The 23,757-nt window shown below is 39.3% G+C and overlaps 1 protein-coding gene across 4 annotated transcripts in view; it reads right to left on the bottom strand.

Moving 5' to 3' along the window:
• The window catches only part of trps1 (trichorhinophalangeal syndrome I), a 115,355-nt gene that overhangs the window by 54,210 nt on the left and 37,388 nt on the right, over positions 1-23,757 (bottom strand). For 3 of the 4 annotated variants that reach the window (XM_042012606.1, XM_042012608.1, XM_042012607.1), the window contains exons 3-8: positions 8,237-8,941; positions 7,697-7,812; positions 4,119-4,719; positions 3,706-3,920; positions 3,116-3,326; positions 2,673-2,913 (exon numbers count right to left, since the gene is read on the bottom strand). In XM_042012606.1, coding sequence (XP_041868540.1) covers positions 2,673-2,913; positions 3,116-3,326; positions 3,706-3,920; positions 4,119-4,719; positions 7,697-7,812; positions 8,237-8,941 — 2,089 coding nt within the window. Of the gene's footprint in view, positions 1-2,672; positions 2,914-3,115; positions 3,327-3,705; positions 3,921-4,118; positions 4,720-7,696; positions 7,813-8,236; positions 8,942-17,286; positions 17,392-23,757 lie in introns of all 4 variants that reach the window. The other variant, XM_042012609.1, reaches the window with a different exon arrangement.

Here is a 23,757-nt window from a genome sequence, read left to right on the forward strand (position 1 = left end):
GCAAACATAAGAATAGCTATCCATATTATTGTACTGTGATTAAATTGGTGACTTACACCCCTATTGCTGGTATATGTTAAGTTGCATCAACTACCTAAAAGTCTCATTTGCATAACAAGTCTGCAGAAACACAAATTCACTTTGCTTTTATATGTCATGCACAAATACACACATTCTGTTGAAAAGATTTAACAAAGTATTATGTTAAATTATGTAATGTGCATTTTCATTTAGAACAAACTACCTTTGAGTGGATGAGTAAAAGGTATTTCTATAGATTGATTAGATTCTTTCAGCTGGAGACTTTTTTTTCATCCATCTCACCACGATCTTGTCTGAACAGCCGATAATTAAATCCTATATTTTGTTGTCTAAAACTTTGGAACCCTTTTAGCTTTGGTTGATTTTACTGGTAGTGCAAAACTTTCTGTCTTTATTTCACTTTTATTTGATTTGAGCTCCAAGATTCAGAGCTTAGATTTTGTTAAGGACGTGAGTGGACTGTTAAATCCCCTCCTAACTCTGCTTTGTCACCCTCTCTCTCTCCCTCTTCTCTCCATTTACTTTTTTTCTCTCTCACTCTACTTTCTTCTTCCTTATTCTTTCACTCCATCCTAACTCCTCTTCTCTTTTTCGTTCTCTGATATATGTTTTTGCTGTCTAATGAGCCAAACTTTTCAATCTTTTGCACGTTTGTGGCAGAAAAATTTTGCTAGAATGGCTTTGTTAGTCTGTCGTGTGTGTGCGTAAGGCAGAAAAGTTGTGTGCAAATTTAGTAGTGAGCACACATCAAAAAGCATTTCAGATCTGCAACCCAGATCAGTATTTAAATAGAGAAAAAATATGTCACACAACTTCTATGTCCTTCTTAATGTATGACGTCTTCAGTCCCGACTTTCTCACACCACTCCTCTGACTTTCCCACCCTAACTTACCCAAGTTTTCTCTATCATTTGCTGGCTCTGTCATTGAAACACCAGAGAGCGTGTGTGTGTGTGTGTGTGTGTTTATCTGTGTAGACAACAACAAATTGGCTCTGGAGCCTTGTCTGATCTCTTCTGAGTGATAAAGATCTGTGACATTGTGCTTATGAGTGTTTTAGCAGGTAACCACATACATGTACTTGTTTTCCTTCAGTTAAAGTGAGGGTGCAATCCAGAGCACCACGAGGGGTCATAGGGTTGCTGTGTTTTTTTTTTTGGTTTTGTTTTTCTTGTTTTGTTTTTTTCAGTAGTCTGAATGCAGATGTATCCCGGGCAGCAACAACTTGTCAAAGTCCTGCAACAGGTAGAAAACCGACTGCAGTTACTAGCCATTTGTTTATTATTAGGCTATTGGCCAACTGTGTTGTAAAGTAAAACACTTTTAAATAAGTGACTGTCTAGCCTTAATGGTTTGGGTCCAGACATGATGTCAGTGTAACAAGTTGGTTACAGTAGTTTATAAAGGTTTGTAGATATTGGTTTGCAAACCTGGAACAGTGGCTTCTGGTATTTGATCTTTGCAAATGCAAATAATGTCGGCATTAGTTTGAATATGGAGCAGAGAGTGAGCGCTCAAGGCCCATGTGGAGTTAATGGTATTTGCTGCATTAAATTTAGCCTTTTAACCTTGTCTAGGTTCTACTAAGCGCCTTACAATGACTTTCTCATTGATCCATATAGTACTTCTTATTCTATACATACGCAGGACTTTTTCTCTATGGTCATATTGGTCCATACATGCAGCTCAGCGTCTTTTCCAAGAACACTTCAACTGGGGCTGGAGGTTGAACCATCGATCGGGTTGGAGGACAACCTCCACCTTAAGCTCCTTAATGCCTTATAACTGTCAGATCATTCAACATGCATGATAATACCGGATGTAAAGACAGCCTTACTCTATTCTCACCCTAACACTGGACACAGTTTTCAGGCTTAAATGGGCTACGTTCTTAAAAGTGTAACATCATCTGGACAAATTACAGAAAAGTCTAATGAGCTTGTCACTGTTATTGAGATGTCTGGCACAACTTCACCTACATCCAAGGAAAATTTCCAAAGGAAGGCTACCACCAGCTTGTACAGGCAAAGAACAACTTTATGTGAGACCAATGGATTTAAGCAAGAAATTGTGGCCCATGTGTTTATGTGTTGATTTCACAGCAAACTGCAGGAGTAAAGCTACTGCTGCTATGCGATGCTCAACACATGCTTATTTAAAATTCAACTTAGAATGTGTGACAGACTACAAATATGTGATTAAGGCTGTATGGCTTCCAGCTATGAATGTCTAAAAAGCATCTCTGAGCGTCTTAAGTGTATGATTTTATGAAGGGGGCCATTGCTGAAAATGAGTGTGCTCAGTCAACATGGATGAGTTTTATTGACAAAAAAAGAAAGAATTACAGGGATATCAAGGAGCAGGCAACACTCAATCATCATTTAGACCTGAAAATGGACTATTTTTGGGTAGTTGATTTTTATTCATGGGTGTTTAGTCACACATTCTAACTGGAATATTATATCTTTGGATAAAACTCACATATTTCTAACTGCTGAATGAGCCCCTGTGAGTCAAATCTTAAAGAAATATGCAGTGTAACGTCAAAAACCCTATCAGTTAATAATATTATTGAAAAGAAGTAAGGAGAAAAACACCACCAACAATAAATTAGTCAATCTCCTGCTTACCTGTAGTGTCTAAATATCTCTTCTTCCACTTCTGTGATGAAATGACACTTTGAACATGAGTATTCTCTTTCTCCTGCTCCTCCTCTGCCTCCATCTTTCTCTCCCCCAACTTCCTCCTCAGCCTTGACATGTGTAGGAGCCCCCTTTAGGTTGATCAGGGTGTGGCAGCTCTCGTAGTGTTGCAACAACACATCGATGTCAGCGGTGGCAAACGCGCACTGGTCACACAAGTGGGTGACGCCTAGAAAAGTTGAACAAATCAGAAGCAAGAATTGAAGAAAAAAAAAAAAAAAACCCAGAAGATTCAAGCTGTAGAAAAAGCTTGAAAAATAAACTTGTGCTTAAAAGATGATGTTTGACTGCTAAATCTATGTGTTTAAAAGAAATGATCAACATATGTTATAGATTTTCTGCACGAGGACCCTTTGTATGCCTTTAAATACCTTGTGTGACAACAGGATGTGCAGGGTTAGAGAGGTGAAAGGTTGAACCAGAAATCACACCGGGGTCACCTCTCGAGTTAGGAGGGGTCACACTGGGTGAGGTGGTGCTAGCAGGTTTTGAACTGATGGCATCCTGCTGTTTGTTGGGCTGAGGAAACTTTGAACAGCATTTTGGACAGGTGGACTTCTGGCAAGCGAACGGATGGGACACCTACAGAGACAAATTAGACAGTTAAAGTTTTGTGGAACGGTGTTTGCATGCTTTAGTTTTATTTGGAAATATAGTGCCCGTACGATGAATTTAGTATGTGATGAAATGAGTGGGATCAGAACAAAACCCTAAATCATTGCATGCTCTGTTTTAGCTTTTTGTTGTTTTTCTGAGCAGATGCATTGACTGTTTGGCAGCTGGCGTTAAGGACAGCAAGCAAAAGAATTTCAACTAAGCTGGAAATTATGACAATTTACACTTTATACTTGTTTGGATATTTTCATAAGCTTGCAAAAAAAAAAGCAAGTTTTTGCATTAATTGCCAAGTAAACACAGTAATGGCACAAAATTAAACAATTCAATATTCCATTAATCTCACCTCCCCCAGGTGTTTATGTGGCTGACAAAGCCCCTGAGGACAATACATGCAGTGCTGAATGCAGCAGCGGTGAATGGAGTGATTGTGCTGGTAGTGCAGCAGCAACGGAGCTACTACGATCACGTCCGCACTGTGGGCCATTGAGTAACGGAAGTCACACAGCTGGCAGTTATAACTGGTCACCACTGCGTCTGAATCGCTGCTGTTTGGGTCTCCTGGGAGCAAAGAGTAGAAAGGTTCATTTGTATGTGATGCTCAAGGCAAACAAATATTGAAAGTACTATAAGAGCCCTACAAAAGAAAAATACAAATAAAACAGGATGTAAGGGGGTATTTTAAAGCTGGCAACAGCTGTATATTTATGTAAGTGCCTACTAAGAGAACATGTCACCCAACTTTCTCCTGTTCGTTACCTTGACTGGAGCTGGACGGGTTGGATAGCTGATCTTTGCGGCTTTTGGATACCATGTGGTCTTGCTCTCCTCCATCTCTTCTTCCTACTCTTTCCATTCCCACAGGAGCAGCATTGCTGGGGCTCACAGCGCCACTTCCACGCCCTCTGTGTATTTGTTCATAGTGCTCCAATAGCTTTGCTGAACCCCCCGCCCACTCACAACTCCAGCTACAGAATTTACACCAATAATACACCTGCAGGGCTCCTCGACCCGTCTCCCCCGTCCAGCCCGAAGGATCTGAACACCCTCTGATTGGGATGAAGTACCCAACCAGAGAATCGTCTTCGGCTCGAACTGCCACCCGCTCGGCCACGTCTAATATTGGGCTCCTCCCCTTCGACAGGTTGTCATGCGTCGTTAGGTTGTTGGTGGCCAGCAGGGGTGTAGTTGGTGGAGTTTTCACTTTGTTAGGATGCGAGGATAAAAAATGCTGTTCAAGTTCCACAGAATTACTTCCCATATATGTGAAGTTGCAGAATTTGCAGCGGAAGTACTTAGTGTTCCCCTGACAATCAGAGGTCTTGCGGCCAATTCCAATCAGCGTCCCGCCCAACGTCACCTAATGAAGAGCAGGAGATGAACATAGATTTATTTAGATTTCAAATAGAAGTTGCAAACATCTGTGAAATATACTGGATTTTACTGAAAAAATAATCCACAGAGCTGCTGAGGAATGCTACAAATCCCAAATGAAAGGTGTATCACTGATGTGTCACTGATGCTGAACATGCAACGTGTCAATGCTTAGTGAGATAAGAGCTACAATATCTTTTTATTTATTCATTTTTTACTTTAGTTACATCATTTTAATTTGACTTTTCACAGGTTTATGATTTGATGCTAACTGATAACAGTATAGTGTGAACAAAATGAACAGCGATGCTGCATTTCAAGTAAGCGTTAATACTAAAAGGCTGGGGGAAAAAAATTTTGATCCTAATTTAATCCTAATTTTTAACTATTTTTTTGTGATTTTAAGTTAAAACTTGGATGATTTCTCACAAATCTTATATTAATACATTTTTCTTATCATTCATGCAATTGTTTTCTTTGTTTTTCTTTTATTCTAGGAAAAAAAGCAACTTGTCTTTTATGCTGTTTTGCAGCTGGAACAAATACATTAGAAAAACACAAAACATTCTTCAGTACATTTTCGAAGAGGTATGGGCTCGACGCAGTGTGCAAAAAAAAAAAAAAGAGAGAAAAATTAGTTCAGATAGCCAAAGCTTTTTTTCTTTTCTTTCTTTTCACTAAATGTGAAAAATTAAACAATAAGAATTTAGGATGTGTTTGATTTTGCAACTGAAAGAGAAACGAGGATATAACAGAGAAAAAAAAGTATCATTGCACCTTTAAAATAATTCAGTATTTCCTGCAGAAGGGTCAGTTTTTAACATCTGCTGAAAGTGTAAGAAAATTACCTTGAAATCTAATATTTACCATGGAAAAAAAAATAGTGCCAGATGGGACATTTTAGCTCAGTTGCAGAGAAAAAAGGCAGAACAATAAATGAGTCACTGATGCGTGTGATCACACAACAGCAATACTACAATTATCACAGCCCGCAGGACCCTAATCAAGCAATTAGTAAAAATGCAAACAACTAATCTCACTGAGCTTAAATAATAAAAAGATATGAAGGAGAATATGAGCGGGAAAAGGGAAAAAAGAAATAAATCAGGCGTATCCCTAAGTTGAAGGAAAAGTGTGGAGAAGAAAAAGCTGTGAGATGAGTGAAAATTGAATTAAGCAGTTTGAGAAAAATGTATTAGTCAGAACGACAGAGCAATGAAAGGCAGAGCAGAAGAGAGTGATGAGAGATAAAGATGCAATAAACAGACAAATAGAGGAGAAAGAGAAAATAAGAAAGTTAAATATGTCTGACAGCCGTTTTATTACATTTTCTAGCAGCCGATTATAACGTCTGCTTCTCCGTCTGCTGCTCACTAACTTCTCTTCTTTCCTCCTTCATCTCTATCCTTCTCTTCTATCGTTTCTTTTCCCCTCTCCCTCTGATTTTTTTTTCAGCATCTCATTGGTTGACAGGGAATCTCGTCTCGGCAAATGACAACATGGAATTTTCCAAACGTGGGCAGGAGAGAGAAAAATTAAGTGAGGGATGGAGAGAATAGAGACCCCTTTCATTCGATTTTTTTTCTCTTTTTTTCTAATACTTTCACTTTTTCTTAATAATGACGATTTAAGCCCACTGGATTTTCTATTTCTGACTCTATGTCAGTGTGTGTGTGTGTATGCGTGCATTTCTGTTGCCATTAAGTGACTTATATTCATTACAGACTGCTGGTTTGAATGAAACTCCTTGACTATGCCACACAGACACACACACACATTTTTATAAAATAATCTCGCTTAAACTTTTCACGATTTCTGGTCACACAGCCTAAACTTCACCCTTGATCCAGATGTTAGCCAAAAATGATCAATGATGACTAAAAAGCTCATTTTACGTACCAAAAACTTACATACAGCATTAACAAGTGTTTAGTTAACACTTTTAATTAAAGGTATTTGGAAGATTGACGGACCTTACCAGGAGATAATGTAAAATTAAAAGGCTAATCTATGTGTAGATTGGCATTAAGTTTTAAAGCTGCAGGAAGTCTCCAGAAGGCCATAATCTGGATAAAAATGCCTGTTTCTTGGCAACCATGGGAGCCATGTTAGAAGTTTTACCTGATGCTTTAATGTTTATTATTAGCAGGAACAGCAAATCAGTGTTGAGTGGAGGTGTTGCATGTTTTTTTTTTTTCTTGACAAAGTCTAGAGCTGTTGATTTCAGTGATTAGGACCCCTTGATTTAAAGTGGAGCCAAATATAACAAAATTACTGAGGACATTTTTAACCTCCGATTGATTGGCTCACCTGTTGACGGCCAGTCACCCATGTAAAAATGACAGGCGGCTACTTAATGCGCACTGTGGGTGTGTGATTACAAGGGAAGGCAGCGTTTACCTTGTAGAGGGAATTAGCTGAAAATCTGCCACATGCCCGTCATTAACCTACATTTTCTCAGCAGGACAAATCCTGCCAGATCCTAGCCTTTATTTTAGCCTGAGAGATTAGCAAAGCATTTACATTTATCAGCCAATACATAACACCAATACAATGATACATATGTACGAGACAGATAATAAGTAGGTGTGCGTTTCTGAGCTTAAATATATGAAGCCTGTCTGCCAGGTGCCCAGCTTACCTCCTTTTCAGTCTTAATAAATGTCTATAAATTTTCAAAACTAGCAGCACAGGGCCTCACTGTCCAAGTAACACACACACTATGTTACAAATGAGCTGCAGCTTGCACTACGCAATAAATTATTCAGTTCAGTTATAGGCGTTAAGTCCCAGATTTATGATTATAGTAAATTTATTTTATTATTTTATTTTCTTACACTGAGTTATTTCTCATTTTGTGTGTACGAGTTCCTTTGGTTGCTACAGTTTATTGATGTATAGTTCTGTGTTGAGCATAAACGCATCAGTTAAACTCCAGTAACTAGTCCTCCACCAGTACTTACCTGGACGTCATATGTGCCGTTCATCATGGTTGTCCTGTGCTGCTGATTCTGTGTATCTGGTCTCATCTTCACAAGCTCTTTGGTTTGGTTCCTCTGTCCCTGTCCTGCCTGCATGTCTGACATCAGAGACACAAAAAGAGGTTCACTGAGAGAAAAAGATAAATGAGAAGGGGTCAAGGTGCTCGAGGGAAAATGAGACCAGGTGACATCTGGTAGGAAGGAAAGCTGTTAGATCAACAGTCTATAAACTGTTGTGGCATGTAGCCCTCTGCCAGCGTGTGATCTTAAACTTGCTCAGAGATGCTAAATTCATGAACCTTTGAGCCTCACAGTAAAAATGTTCAAACCAGTTGATCAACTGTGGCATTAGCATTTTTCCCAGTTTTAGAAAAGCATTGGATTGAAGCATTGGTGGTTCTTAAATGATCCCATGACCCTCTAAAGAATCAAAGTGTGTATATAAAGTAGCTATGGAATAACTTTATGGTGTAGAAAGAACCAATAGAAGTCAAACATGTACATAAACAGAGCTGGAGTTACCTAGGTTTGTGTGTTGGGGAGCCATGTTGTGGAGGGCCAGGATGTGTGTGTCAAGGGCCGCATCCTGTCGTGTGCGGTTGTGCAGACCCAGGTGATACTTCCTAAAGTGCTTCACCAGGTCAGCAGGGTCATTGCCATAGTAACCATAACCGCACACATTGCACTTGAAGTCCTGGAGTTTAGGAGAAGGGCTGGAGGGCAGCGCAGGGGTGTCAGTTGCCGACTCCTCCCCTCCTTCCTGTCTGGACAGGAGGTTCAGAGCAGACGGGAGAGGAGGAGTGAGATGATCTGCCTCCCCTCCGTCTCTGTGGCTCCTCTCACCCTCCTCCGCCCCCATCTCGCCGTCCTCAGGCTCCGACTGGCTCTCGGGTCTCTCGGCCAACACCGCTCGTGCTTGTTTTGCCCTCGCCTCCCCTCCTTTCCTCCCCCCTCGCTCCTCATTACTGTAGCGTTCGCTGACGGATGAGGGAGAGATGGACGAGGAGATGCACTCGCTTTCTCCCTCCTCATCCTCCTGCTCCTCATCTCTAATGCGCTCAGAGGACTCTGGCTCGGAGGGTCGGTTTATTCGGTCGGCCTCTGCTCCCACTCTCTCCTCCTCCTCTCCTTCCTCCTCTTCTTCTCCTGCTGGCCTCTTCCCCTCTTCTTCCTCCTCCTCCTCACCTCCCACACTCCGGATAGGGGGATTCTTCTTCCTCACCATCTCTGAAACGGTGATCAGAAACAGAAAAATATTTGTTTTATTATTCACCTGATGCTCAAATAATTATATTTACTTTTATTTTCCCTCCAAGGTGCTTCCAGAACTGTGAATACAAACACAATTAACTTTTCAGAGAGTAATGGGAACTGTGCACAGAATGCCTTTAATTTCATTAACAGGCATCTTAAAAATCTGTAACAACCATCAAAAACAAACCCCGTCAAATGAAAACAGAGGCAACAAATGAGAAACATCTCAGGCGTGAGAGATTTTTTAGAGATGGACGTTCCATCTCATACGCAAACCAGTCATGCTATTTTTTTTTTTCTCCTTTAACTAGGGAGAGAATCTTTTTATCGTTATGGAAACCATCCGTGAGAATCTTCAACACGTGACCACATCAAAACAAAAACCATATCACAGAGACTGAGACAGCAAGGAGGGTGAGGCACAGAGAGACGTGGGGGTGAGACAGATGTAGGAGTGAGACGGGGAGAATGGCCAACGCACAACCACATCAAACGGAACACCCCATATCAGAAAGATGGATGAGGGAGGCTGCAGACGGCAATTCATCCCCTCCAGAGCGCCAAATTTCTCTCTCTTTTTCGCATCTCTTTCCACTCGCCTTTCATTCATTTTCTAGCCTGCAAACTGCTCTTTTTTCCATCTCTCTCGTTCCATCTGCATCACCTCCTGTTCCTTTGGTTTCCTCTTTTTGTTTTTATTCTCTTTTTCTCTGCTTTTCCTTCTCATTTCACATCTAATTTTACTGCTTATTTTCCTTTTTTGTCTTGACTTTTCACCCCTTTCTCGCCTCTGTATTTGCAAACAGTCCCACCAAAGTGCAGCTATTCAAGCAAAAACAAACTAAACACACTTGTCAAGGCAGTTCGTTTCAATTTCTAAACATTTTCTTATTCTCTATCGCCCTCTTTCACATGCAAGAATAATTGCTACAATAATTTAAGCAATTCCATGAATTATTTTCCCTTCTGTTCTTGCCCTCCCTGATTTTTTCCTCCCCTTCTTTCCTTATAATCACTTTACAAAGCCATGTGTTTTATGTTAAACCCTAATCTTTCTTTTGTTCAAAAAGAGAACAATTGTGGTTGCACTGTTCGCAAAAGTCGTGACAGAAAGATGCTGCATGTTTTTTTCTTTTCTTTTTTTTTTTTGCGAGGGCTTGCATACCCATGGATGCAATGTGTTTATTTGTGGTCGTTCGAGTCAACCCGTTGACCCATAGGCAGTGTTTGTATGTGTGTGTGTCTTTAGTTGTAAATATGGTCAAACCCAACAGATACCTGATGGACGGCAAAAGTGATCACTTTTAGATCGATGCAATATGAAGAGGGATGGCAGGGAATGTGTGCGAGTGTCTCTGAGTGTGACTAATGCATATTTGATGATACGCCTGGAGGAGAGATAGCATGTGTGGCCAAACTGTGAGGAAGCCTGTGTTATAGTGAGACAGACTAATGTCTATTGTTATTTACTGATAGTTACTGGCAAACATTTTAAGCATGAGAAAATGGACACATGCACACTTCTAAAGAAAATAAGTTAAAAGGAATGCAGTTGAAAGCCAGTAATCAGTTGACCATAAAAAAAACACATGCAGATACACATAAACAGATTAAAAAGGACACTTTAAAAAGTCCCTGTAATGTTATCAGAAGGATTAGAAAAAGAGAGAGGAGAAAAAAGACAGGAGGAGAGCAGGAGCTGCTCTCTCTCCTCTGTTGAATTCAATTTTCTCTCTATGGTCTTTGTAGTATTTTACAATTTTCTCTCCCTCTTTCTCTACGCCATACAACTATTAAAATAAAGCAATTTATGTCAGCAAGGGCCCACGCCTAGACCAGCCCTGGCACTGGCTCTGTATGTGTGTGCGTAACAGGGAGTGAAGTGCAGGGAGCAGAGGAAAATCTCATCTGATGTTCACCACACCCAGTCAGAATTCATCATTCACTTACACACACATGTGCACGCACACACAGTGGAAAACTACAGATCGCTGTGGTAAAGCGATGAAGCTGAAATCCCGACCTAAGTAGCAAAGACTGACCTAAATATGTTTCCATCTGCCCTGTGTGACTCAAGCGGGGGGGGGGGACTTAAAAAGTTCATAAGCGCAATAATGACAGTAATAATTCGATTTATAAATTATTTCAGTGGAGCGTGAAATCAGCACACCATCAAACAGTAAGAACGTTTGTATTATATAATATTTATTTACAGGGGCATCCGTTGTTTTGCATATTTAGAACGCATTCACATGAAAGAAAAGAGGCAAAGTAAGTTGGAAAGCAGCCTTTCAGAGTGTATGCCTCCTGTTTTCTGTGTTCCTTTATGTCGCAGTGCAGCCTCTGTGTGCTTCAGGCTGTATACACAGACTGGAACTATTACTATCAACTACAATTAGGTACAACCCGCTACAACATGCGGCATAACAACTTCTGCTACTAGCTACAATTAGCCCCCTATGCACCACAATGGCCTCAATACCACAGCGAAGACAAATGTGACAGCTAATCATTTCCATCAACTACAATTAGCCCCAACGCCAGTGAAGCTTTTATCTGAAATTGCCAATAATTGTCCCAGGACAGCTGCTGTAAGATCCAGGAGTGTGGTATACATTGGTAATATATGGCATATATGGTAAGTTGGGGAAGTGTGGACGTACAGTAGCTGGAAAAAGTTCAAAATAATGTTTAATATATCAAATATCTGGATGTTTTTTTTAAATAAGCAACTTGTTCATTAAGCCTCATAACAAAATGTAAAAAGAAATGTCAGATTGTTTTGCCTCACCAGCAACTTGTAATAAAAATAAAACTAACAATTGTATGAAATTTTGGAAAAAGATTTGACTTCTAACAGTCACGTCATTAACTTTTCGATCAGGTATCTGTGTTTCGAATTACTGAAAATAACTAGCACAATATGAATAACAGAAGTTTGAACTAAAAATACAATTCTTCACAAAAAAAAACATAATAATAATATATTTATAACCAATAACAGATGTAGAGTTGCATTTGTTTTTATAGCTCTATTCAGCACACACTGATTAAAAACAAGGAAGACAGATATTAACCACAAAAATGTGTCCCAGAGTAAAACCAGCTTAACATTAAAATTAAAATTCATTCACCTTGCAAGAAATAAAAAGGATGGTTTTGTCATTCAGAGAACAATGTTAGATGTCACTAATGGAGGAAAAACAGATTACCGGTACATCTCCACCACTTCACCCAGTGACTCCCAGCTAATTCTCTAAATGCATATTATTGAGTCACAGTAATGGATCGCTTTGATACCAACTCTCAACACATCCCTTCGCTTCTGCTGCCACCAGATATCTCCCCCCCTCCCTCTGTGGAACAGCTGTAGTTGGCATCTCTGCCTTTTATAAACACAGGATTAATGTGCAACACATGAAGAAATAACACTTAATGCAAGGTCCTTGTTAAATAGACGGAGCTCTCTCCAACTTTTCTTTTTGTTTCTTAATCAGTGCCATTATTTGTAGCTTTGTCTGAAGTAGGAAGAGAGATGGTAGAAGAACGTCAAGACTTTTGATTAGACTAAAATGCTAACACTGTCACAAAGAAAGAGAGAGAGGGGGGAATGAAAGTAGAGGACAGAGGAGTAGCAGAAGGAAATGTGTTTTTCTCTTTTATGAAGGAAATATATTCACAGAGGGAGGAGGGAAAAACCTCCGTACAATAAGAAGTAAAAGATGAGCTACACTGGAGATGGAGGTATTCAAATGAACTCAAATTTAGATGATGTCATTAAGAAAAAAAGGCCAATGACAGTAAGTGACGGCGTGTGGACACAACAGGATGAGCTGTAATGGAGATTTTGTCTCGTGTGATACAATTATGAATCACTTCATGTGGATGCTTTTTACAGACTAATTTTTACTTGCAGATCTGCTAATAAGGAGATGTGAAGGAGTACCATTTAAAAGGTAGACATCGTGACTGGCTATCAAAAGTAAAGCTTATCAAGAAGTGTATAAAAGAACAATTCCACCATCAACAACTAGACGCTGGCTCCAAGACACTTAAAAGCATCAAGCTGTTTTATTATATTATGCACAGATACATTTTTCTAACAAGTCGTTAGGTTTTGTAAAACTTGACTACATATTTTTGTCTAGAAAAGTATCGTTACTTTGAAATTAACCAAGAAAAAAATGCACATAGCTAAAGCTGAACTTAAGGCTTCAAAAATGGCATCTCAAAAACCAATAAGTAATGTTTCTCTTATGATCAAATATGTTTATTTTATTATATTATTTATTGATGTTTATTTTATTTATTTATTTAATTATAGACAGTAGGGCTAGGTGGTTAATTGAACTTTAATCTCAATTACGGGTTTTCAACAATCATAAAAATGAAATGATGCAATTTTTTGCTCCTTCTCAGTTTCCTCTTGTGCTGTTTTCAGTTGTAAATTGAGCACCGCTGGCATTTCAGCGCTCTGCTGCAGACTCCTCCCACCACCCTAATTGCTTTGCTTTTATTCAGCGCGAGTTGCCAACAGCTTTCAAGTTAGACAGAAGAGTCGCGACTAAATAACCCACCTTTTTTCGTCTCGCCAAAGACCAGTGCTCAGTTAACACAGTGAACAACCCGGGATTTAAGAAACCCATCAACATTTTGGACAAACGGTATTATTTGCCATGTGGTCACCATTGCAGTGGAGTGTCTCTCCCTGCCCTGTATGATGAGTGTCATGAGGGTGTTGTGAAGGACGAAGCTACAGTCTGATGTTTTGCCACCGCTACAGACCTGTGGTCAGGCCACACCATAGAGCCGTATAGAAATGTCACACTGCGTTTCATTGACGCGGATTTCAACGTGAAAACAAAATGTCTCCAGACATCATTTTTTCCAGATCACACTGGGCAGGACATAGCTGCTGGTCTGAGACAAACAATATCTATGTGGGACCTGTGTGGAAAGAAACTAGTCTGCATTACCACAGGCAAGCTTCAAATGTCCCACTGGCTCTCTCTCTAGATCAATAGATAGCTAGATAGACAGAAATTCATATTATTAAAGCGAATAATGAATAATTGTTAAATAATCGAGATCTCAATTTCAATAAAAATAATCGTGATTATTATTTTTTACCATAATCAAACAGCCCTAATAGAGAGTCAATTTTAGCCTTTTTTAATTTTAAATAATTCACACAGTAGAAATAATAGCATAATAGTAATGAAGTAAATTTTTTTGTGTCTACTACAATGGATTATTTATCATTCACCATTAGTTTCTGTCCACAAAGGTGTCTCTTCCAAAAACCACACAGCATGCAACACTCAGTTTTTCATTTAAATGAGAATGCTGGTGATCATTTCTTTAAAGAAAAGCTATTAATGCACAATGTGGTAGGAACGGTGAGAACCCTGTAATAAAAGAAAAACAGCCAAAAAACACATTAATGAAAGCATGCATGTGATCCGCACAGACAAAACCGATCAGTCCCATTAAACTGAGCCTATTTAAAGTGGCTGGATAATAACAGGAAACAACCTCGACTGCATGTTGTGTTTCACTTGAGATCCAAGTGTCTTGCTTCTTTGAAAACACTGGAATAAGAAGAAGTAGAAAAAAAAAAAGTTGGATGAAGGATTTCTGTTTGGGGGTTTGACTAGTTAGAGCTTGGAATTGATTTTACAGAGGCGGGGAGTCTAATTGAAGGTAGGGAGGGGTTTAAAGGGGAAACAGAAGGAGGAAACTGAGTCCACCTGCCATTTTAAGACTAGAAGCTTGCAGTTAACTAGTAGACCCTTAATCAATGCCAGAATTCCTACGCACACACAATCTGCTGTGGACCAGAGGCCCAATTCTCCTCTGCCATGCATCAAGCAAATCACACACATACCGACTTGCATGCAGACACTCTCCACAAGTGCAGGACTCATTTGTAATAACCTAACAGCATGCAAAATATGTCATCTTAAATGTCAAACTTAATCAGAGGTTCATATTTCAATACCTCTCTCTCATTATGGGCTTCCCTCCCTCTTCTTCCTCACTCCCTCAATGGTTCTCTGGTTTGATTCTCTGTCACACATCGGCACACACAAGCTAGTCCCATGAACACACCTCACTCCTCCCCTCCTCTTTCTCTCTGTCCATCTTTCATCCAGAACTCTCTCAAATTAATCTCTCATCCGTTTCCTTCTCTCATGGCCGTCTTCTCAATCTCTACTTCTCTCCTCCCATCACTTCTTCACTTCCCTAGCATTGATGCATGCCTGCATGCTTGTGTGTGTGTGCATGTGTCTAAAGCCTTAAGTTTTTAAAGTAAACCAGCTTCTATCACTCCAAATGACTTACAAAAACAGAAGATATCTAATAAATGAGAACAGAAAACAATTAGTACAGACTTCTCAAAAGGGAAATAAGCTAACGTTACTCTGAGTAATTTGCCTTGATGTTCAACTTTCATATCAGGAACTCTGACTTCTCTGTGTGTTCATTTTTTCCCCATTCATTGAAGGCTTTACCCTTCACCATTAAAAAGACTAATTCAGTTAAATTTAGACTGTTTAAGCAGCTAATCTTAACTTTAGCTGCCAAACACAGAGGAATGTAGTGATAGTTAAGTCCAAGTTTTATGGTGCCAATATCTGACAGAGGAATTACTACACAAGATTTTTAATGGAGTATTAACCTACCTACCAACACCTACATTCCTTCAGCCTCTCCATCTGTAGTGCTGTGGTTGAGTCGAACCAAACAGGGAGACTTCTGGTACAGGTTTGATTCAGGTTACTGCATCAGTAAAGATGGCTGAAATAGCAATGCTATCCAACTGGCTGACTCGGACAAGCACCCAAAATGAGGTGTGAGCATTTGCAATTCAAAAGTTAGGGTAGGTTGACCACTGATTGGTTCATTTTTGGTTTAATAACCCTCTCCTTTATTGCAAACAATAGACAAGCATTATAAAAGACAGTCTATATGCTGTTAAATAACCAACAACAATGTTTTTACTTGGTTAGAGTAGCACAATTTAAATATGTCTTGCTCAGATTATCTGTTACAGATGCATCAAAAAACAAAGATTAGGGAACAATCCTCACTGATCCCCAAAAATATCCTTATTCATTCTGAAGGTGGGGAAGCAGCCCAGCCTCCAACTGCAAAAACTTTATTAAAAGTCTATTAGCAGAGTCTGACCTCAAATAACTACTTTGGATTACTGCACCAGACGCAGTCTGGGAAGTACTGTATTGTATGTGTCTAATACTCTGTAGGAGGCCAGTCTAACCCTTTAGGGACTCAAAGGAGAACGCTGGTTTACATCACAAGCAGACACAACCACACCACCGTGTAAGTAGAAGCAGCCTTTTGGCAAATTTGGGATGCAAAGTGTTGATCGAGTGCTACTTAAAAACAACGGAGAAAAAGAAGCCTGTTTCTTACCAACTTCTCCAAACTGGTTGACAAATTGAAACACTACATCATCTGGTTTCGCACTTTCAAGCTCAATTAACAACACACACACATGAATGACTGTTTTTAGTGACAAGAAACCTAATCCAATCAGGAAACTTTCCCCACTGTGACTTACTCAGCGTGACGCAAACTAGCTGTTTTCACCAGCAAAGGCAAATATGAAAGTACTACACCGATATCCCACGGCCAATAAAACTTTATTTTTTAGCAGGTGAGTCAGAGGACTATAAAAACAGGTGACTCAGTTCGTCTACTGGAATCTGGATAAATTTATTAGGTCCTAGTATGAAAACAAAACAGAGTAGACACAGTGAGACAAAATGTTGGACCATGACAGTCAAATACCTGCAGAGACTTCACTGGTTTGATTCCCAATGGGATGGTAAACGGTGCTGGCATAAATCAGCATAACAGCTTACACACACACATACGCAGATCAAGGCACACACATCGTCATCCCAAACTTCATACACACCTGTGTTTTTCTATTGAATCAACGTGTTCACATCTGTTTGGATTTTGGGGTTGTCTTTGCATTTTATGATACTTAAGTGAAATAATGAAACAGAATACGTCTGCACTCACTCTCACTCACACACACACACACACACACACACACACACACACACACACACACACACACACATAAATGAAGACTGTATATCTCCTCTGCTATTTCAATAATCTGTGACCTGAGAGTTTATAAGACTCAATAGTCTGGCCTCTGGAATGGCTGTCTGGATTTTAACTTTACACACACACACACACTCAGATACAGACACAGCTCCCCTGCTATGGTCCTTAGAGCATACTCTGTCTGTGTGTGTGAATGTGTGTGGGGAGCATACCATGTGTGTGTGGTCACGTCTTCGAGAGCTCCTTTAAAAGTAGATCTGAGTCGCTTTCTCACCATCAGTGATGATGTCATCTGAAGCATCTCTGTGATGGACAAACTGTAAACAAAGGCCATCTATAATGTGTATTTCTGCATGAAAAATTTAATTTATTTACCCAACAATAAATCTTAAAGCTGTCACATGAGGCACACTTTCACACATGAGCGAATAACACACTGACACACACGCACACACACAGGGACTGCAAGGAGTGTGTGTAATTACTTATTGCAAACTGGCTGCCAGGAGACAGTCTGGCAACGAGAGGGACAAAAATGGAAATAAAAGGAAAATGCATGTCCACATTAAGAACTGCACTTCATGGGTTTGTGTTAACAGGAAACTACCTCACAAAGATTGAAAATAGTTTAAATATTAAAATTCTGCCAAGATGTGGCCAACACAACAAATACACACACACACACACACACACACACACACACACACACACACACACACACACACACACACACTTGCATAATGTTCCAATAGGGATTGATCAAAAAGACATTAATTACGCTTCAGTGAATTGTGCACATTTGGAATGAATTATGGTTAGCTAATGGGATCACATTAAAAGGGTATTGTGACCATTTGCAAGATTTAAATGTAACCAAACTTAATATTTGCAAAAAGTCCACTTGCCAGATCAAAAATGTTCTACTGAGTGTCAAAATCAGTAGTTTCATGTTAGAGGTGACAATAAAAAAATAAAATATCAAACTTCCAAATATGTTTACTAACCTTAATCAAGAAACTGTTAATACAAACAATAACTAACAACATATCTAAGACTTCCATCACCAACATCCTACAGATGCCATATGTAGGTGGTGCTACGCAAGCTCAACAGATAAGATGCTTTTAAATTTTATTTATTTATTTATTTTTTAAATAAAGACCTGAAAATTCCCCTATGAAGCTACAATAGTTTCAGCATCCAGATTTTATTCTTAGTTTATTTTAATCAAATTTAAACAGCTATGCAGATGTGAAAAGCATGTCTGCAAATAAAGACAGTTTAATATATTTAATGAATATATTAAACATATATTTTTTGATATATTTAATTAATATATTTAATAAAGTGGCATAGTGCAATAGTTAACATGGGACTGACTTTTACCTGCTGGAGAGGGCTCAGAGAGGAGACAGGATGCAAGACGGATTAGCCTTTGTTGGGGGAACTAAAGTGTGAAAATCTGTTTACTAGTGCTGCTTTAAAGTACTTTTTAAACTTTAAAGTCTAACTACACGTCCTACTTTTTTGCCTAACTCTACCCGCTGCCGAAGTTGTAAAAAAAATGCCTGTAACTGCGAGGTTTGGGGTGATCAGGGAGTGGAGCGTGGGCAGGTCGGGATACACAGGAAGAAATGATTGTCAGACAGCAGCTCAGCTCACTGGGAAGATACAAAGTGAGATTCACAAGCACCTTCACCACAGAGTGGTCTATGAGGTGGAAGACTTTTCCCCTCCTGAAATCTCCTCAGCTACACAAGAACAAGGTGGTCCTGAACCGTATCAGTCTGAGCCGTTAGCGCTGTTGCGCTGGCCTGTCAGCAGCTCCAGAAGACTCTGGAAAGCTGCAGAGACTCGTGGCAGGTTGTGACAGCTGCAGGAAGTGCTGCTGTAAGTTGCTGCTGCTACGATTTGAGCTGCTGTCTCTTATTAGATGAGGAACAGCAGGTAAAGAATAAAGTCTGGTGTTACTTTTACACCCCTCAAAAGCATAAATCCATCCCATTGCGGGACTTGATAGTTTCACCAGAAACTATCAAATCAACCTGATATAAGTTCACATCGCTTCATATGCGTTGGTGGGCGTGGTTTTCTATGCCTGCCAGATGAGGACCCGTCTGTTTGCATCTGGAGGGAGGGGGCTGTGGGTTTTTTTTAATTTTCTCGTGACGTGGATAACCTCTCTATGTCTACCTGGTTTTACCTTGTAGAGGACGTTATGAGCCATTTTTTACCCACAAAATCCCGCTTTTAAAATAAATAATTTTATCAACAGTGTATGTGGTCTCATCACAATTAAGTAAGTCTGTGTTGTTTACAGCTCAAAAAACACATTTTTGGGTGCACTACTGCTTTAAATCTCTGTGCTTATGACTCATTTTAATGAAGCTTTTTACTGCTGTGTTTAGCCCTGTCACATGCCAGCAACTGGTTATCAATACACTGGCTGTTTGGAACAAACCTCACATCTGATTCAGTACAAAAAAAGAGGCGATATCAGACGAAGTAAGGAATAGGAAGAAGGTGACTAACTTTTACTTGCTGGAGAGAGTTCAATCCAGTAGCGCCGCTTTTTAGGATCACTCAGGAAAAAGATTAAGTAAAAACACATGGAATTGTAAGCCTTTTCTTCTTTTATAAGCCAGACATTACTAAGTAATCATACCTGAAATGAAAATAAACTAAAGTTTTTCTGTAATTTATCATTTGCAATATACTATTTTTACCATGTTTGTTTTATTTAAACAAGCACAACAGATGTTTCCCCCTTCATCAGATAAGAAAAAAAGGCTAGTTTTTTTTTTTTTGTTTGTTTTGGTTTGGTTTTTTTTTTTTAATAAAAGGGGCAAAATTATTGATAGTAATAAATAACTGTATCGTACACTTGCCACGCTTCAGATTACAGCATGCATCTCCCCCACCATCAGCCATTCCTGGGGCAAGGGGGAGGAAATGTATCGATGGTGCACTACAACAAGTGAAAAACAAACTGAGGTGTTTTTCTGGTGAAATAGGTTGAAACTGACTCTCCAACTTAAAAGAGAGATATTTCACACTAAGATGAAAGTACTAAATCACAGCCTTAAGACCAAAGGAAACACCCTGACAGTACACAGATACAGAATGCACATGCACAAAAAAATACATCAAACACTGTTTGCTAAATTATTGAGGGGCATTCTCCAAATACCCAAAATAAAAGGGTTTTGTTTTCAACCCCTCCTTAACAAAGTAGTAAAAAAAAAAAAAAAGTTCTGTATGAAGGAGAGAAAACATCCATGCTGATACCACGTGTCAAAACCACAAACCTGAGAAAAATGAATATTAATTAAAGACCAACCTACAGAATGACATTATAAGTGCTAAGGATATTCAAGAATGACAACCGTTCCACTCAGTCTGGTAGTCACACCAGTAGACACAAGCTGTAAAGAGTTATGATCTGAGTCTCCAGAAACTTTTTAGATTGTAACGTAACATTTCTCACAGTTTCAAAACAGACATAGCGGCTCTCCGATCAAAGAGAGAAAGAGGGAGTCATATTGATACCGATTTACTATGAAACCATCAGCTTTGCACATACACACGTTCAACAAACGACAACTTAAACAGTCAAAAAAATACTAGAAACTGCTTGGTGCTACACTGCAGAGTCATAGTATACTGATCTGAATCTGTGCTCAAAAGCTGTGTTTTATAGCTGTAATGAGGGGGTTTTCCACCTTTAAATGATTCGAGTTTTGTCTTGTTCTTTTTTGTTTTTCTTTCCAAATAATGTACAGCTGAGCAGGAAAAAATTATTTAGCATATGTGTGGGTGTTAACCTAACAGTTGCCCATATTTTAAGGTTTTATGGGGAAAGATGTACAGTGACTCAGAAGTGATTGGAAAGGAGTGTCACACAGATATCACAAGTTAACCAAAATATGACTCAGGCTATTATGAGATGGGACTAGCGATTTATGGTTACAGGCCAGTAAAACTCGCTGGTAAGCCGTCAGAAAATTCAGAGCTGAAAGCTTCAGTGCGTGCTGATGCATCAGAGGTGCGCTAATGAACTCTGCACCATCAAAGATCATTCATGCTAACATGAGCCTTCCGTCACTGTGTACTCTGTGTTGTCCACTTGCGATCAGATCATGCAGAACAGATGATAGCACCGAATTTTCCTCCCATCCACCTGCCTTCTCAGTGAAATGTTTCCAGACATCAGGCTGTGATAGAGAGCAGAAAGTGAGTGAAACACACTCTTTCTGAGCTTTCTGAAGAGTGGCAGATGCTTCAAACTGAACGTCAGAGCCAAAAAGAAAAGATGAAAGAAAGAGACAAGGTGGTGTAGAAGCAGACAGGCTCCTCACACTTCATGAAGAATAGATAGCACCACATGGAAAGGGGGGGGGGAGACCATCACACCTGAGCACTCCCCCTTTCCCCCTTCTCTTTGCTGCTCTTCACCCTTATTCGCTCCTCACTACCATTTCCCCTACGAGTGTGAAAGCGTGGGTGTAGGGAGGGGAGTGTGTTTGTAACAGAGACCCGACAACTTCCTTTAAACTTCCTGTGATTAGAACTTAGGGGTCGCTGGGGGAGAACCAGGAAATTACACACACACACACACACTTACTTGAACAGAGTTTACATTAAGTTTTAAATAAATGAAGACTGAACAACAAATAAACAGTTTAACTTTCTGACCTCAATACTGAATATATGCAAGTTACATTAAGATAAAATACCATATTATTATTTTATGAAAATATATCCTGTGACATCACATAGAAGGAAGGAAATAACCCAACTCAGAGCATGCTGTGATCTACCTGGCTGTGTCCACAACTCAAGTTTAAAATAGCAAATTCAACCTACATGGTTCATGTAAATAACAAAAAAAGAGGAAGAAAGTGGCAAATTTCACAATTAAAACTGAGATTCAATCACTTCCTGACTGTGTGCATACAATGCTTACATATGTGTGACAGGGTGTGTGCCCATGTGAGCGTTCCACAGCAAGACGACGACACTGCGTCTGGATTTCTATTTTCTTATTTTTTTACTTTCAACTCGAGCATTCATGGGAGTAAACACACACAGAGAAACATCAGCATGTGGAGGACACTAGGCCAATTTAGAAAGCCTGAAGGCTAAGTCTGAGCTTTCATTTCCTCTATCCTGCACAACTGTCGGATACACACAGACACACTGCGCAGATATACATAGACAGAAAATGCAACGTTATGAGACTCTTCACCTGCCCAGAGGGACTCTCGACTCTCGCTGCAAACAACTCTAATATTAGAACGACATGTAATAACTACATAACTCCACTTTGTATCAAAACAATCAAAAACATTTAAAGTAGATTAAATGAATGATAATCAGTTTGCCTGGGAATAGAATTTTAGATGAACTACAGAGCTGCATGTTTGTAGTAATATAGAGATAATGTCAGCAGTGGAGTAAGATCCAAACAAGATGTAAACAGTCAATTTCTAAGACACGTGAAGCTGTGAATTTCTACAAGATGTAGTAGACTGACTTCTATTTAAGTCACGTTTTGTTTTTAAATTCAGGCTCTCTTTCATTTGACATGACAAGATGTTTCACTTTTACAAGATGGTCAAGTCATGAAAGCCAAAGGAAACTTCAGATGTGAGGAAAAAGTTACCCCTGTGATTCAATCTACTACTGAGCTGTCTGTGAATAAAGTGAAAGAAAAGGTCTGATAAAAAAAAAAAAAAATCATTCCTGAGTTTCTGTTGTGAGCGACATGTTTTTCTCTTACTTGTTTCTTGATTATTCACACAGACACACTAAATTTAGTTTCCTTTAATGTTAATTATGCAGCCCTAAATCATTACCTTACTCTTACCATACGATCTACATTTTAAAACGTAATCATTTAGAGGAAGGGGTAAAGTGTACACACACACACACACACACACAGACTGTTAGCTTTTCTTTTGCAAGGGGAAGTTGCACATTGTTGCGACATCAGTGTTTTAGATAAGAGCTCCTCAACAGAAAAACAAGTACACGAAAAACACAACATGTACTATATATTCAGCTCAAAGATTTTTTTATTTTGTTCCTCATTTATCATGAGTGGGTTCTAAGGAATAACTGTATTATGAAGTGTAATTTTGGAAGAGTTATCATTCATAAACAAAATGAGGAACTTTGCTTTCTTATAAAAATGAGGTAATGCTGTGATTTGGTTGCCTATATGAAAAAAGATTAGTAGGAGGCGTTAAGTAAACCCACTATTGTAATATTCATTAATTTAAACCTAAAATAAAATCCATCCAAAATAAATCTGAGATGTAGTGGTTTCATCCAGAGCAGCCAATCAAAAAGTGACTTCTCCCACTGTATTTGAGGAAATATCTTTACAACATTGGATCTAATTTATGTTAGTAGGTTAAAAAAAGCCATCAAGGTGGTTCAGTGGTTGATAATGTTGCCTCAGAAAGAATTTTCCCCAATTCAAACTTCTACTGAGTCCAATCTGTGTGAAGTCTGCATGTTAGGTTCAATAGGGACTTGCAATTGGCCAAAGAAATGAGTGTGAGTGTTCGCAGTTGACTGTGTCCAGGAGGTAACCCCAAACCCCAGTGACCCAGAACAGAAAGGGTCATCCATCCATTTTCTACACAACACAACTTATTCCTATTCAGTGTCGTGCG

The sequence above is a fragment of the Melanotaenia boesemani genome, chromosome 17 (assembly GCF_017639745.1).
Source record: "Melanotaenia boesemani isolate fMelBoe1 chromosome 17, fMelBoe1.pri, whole genome shotgun sequence".
Taxonomy (NCBI): Eukaryota; Metazoa; Chordata; class Actinopteri; order Atheriniformes; family Melanotaeniidae; genus Melanotaenia; species Melanotaenia boesemani.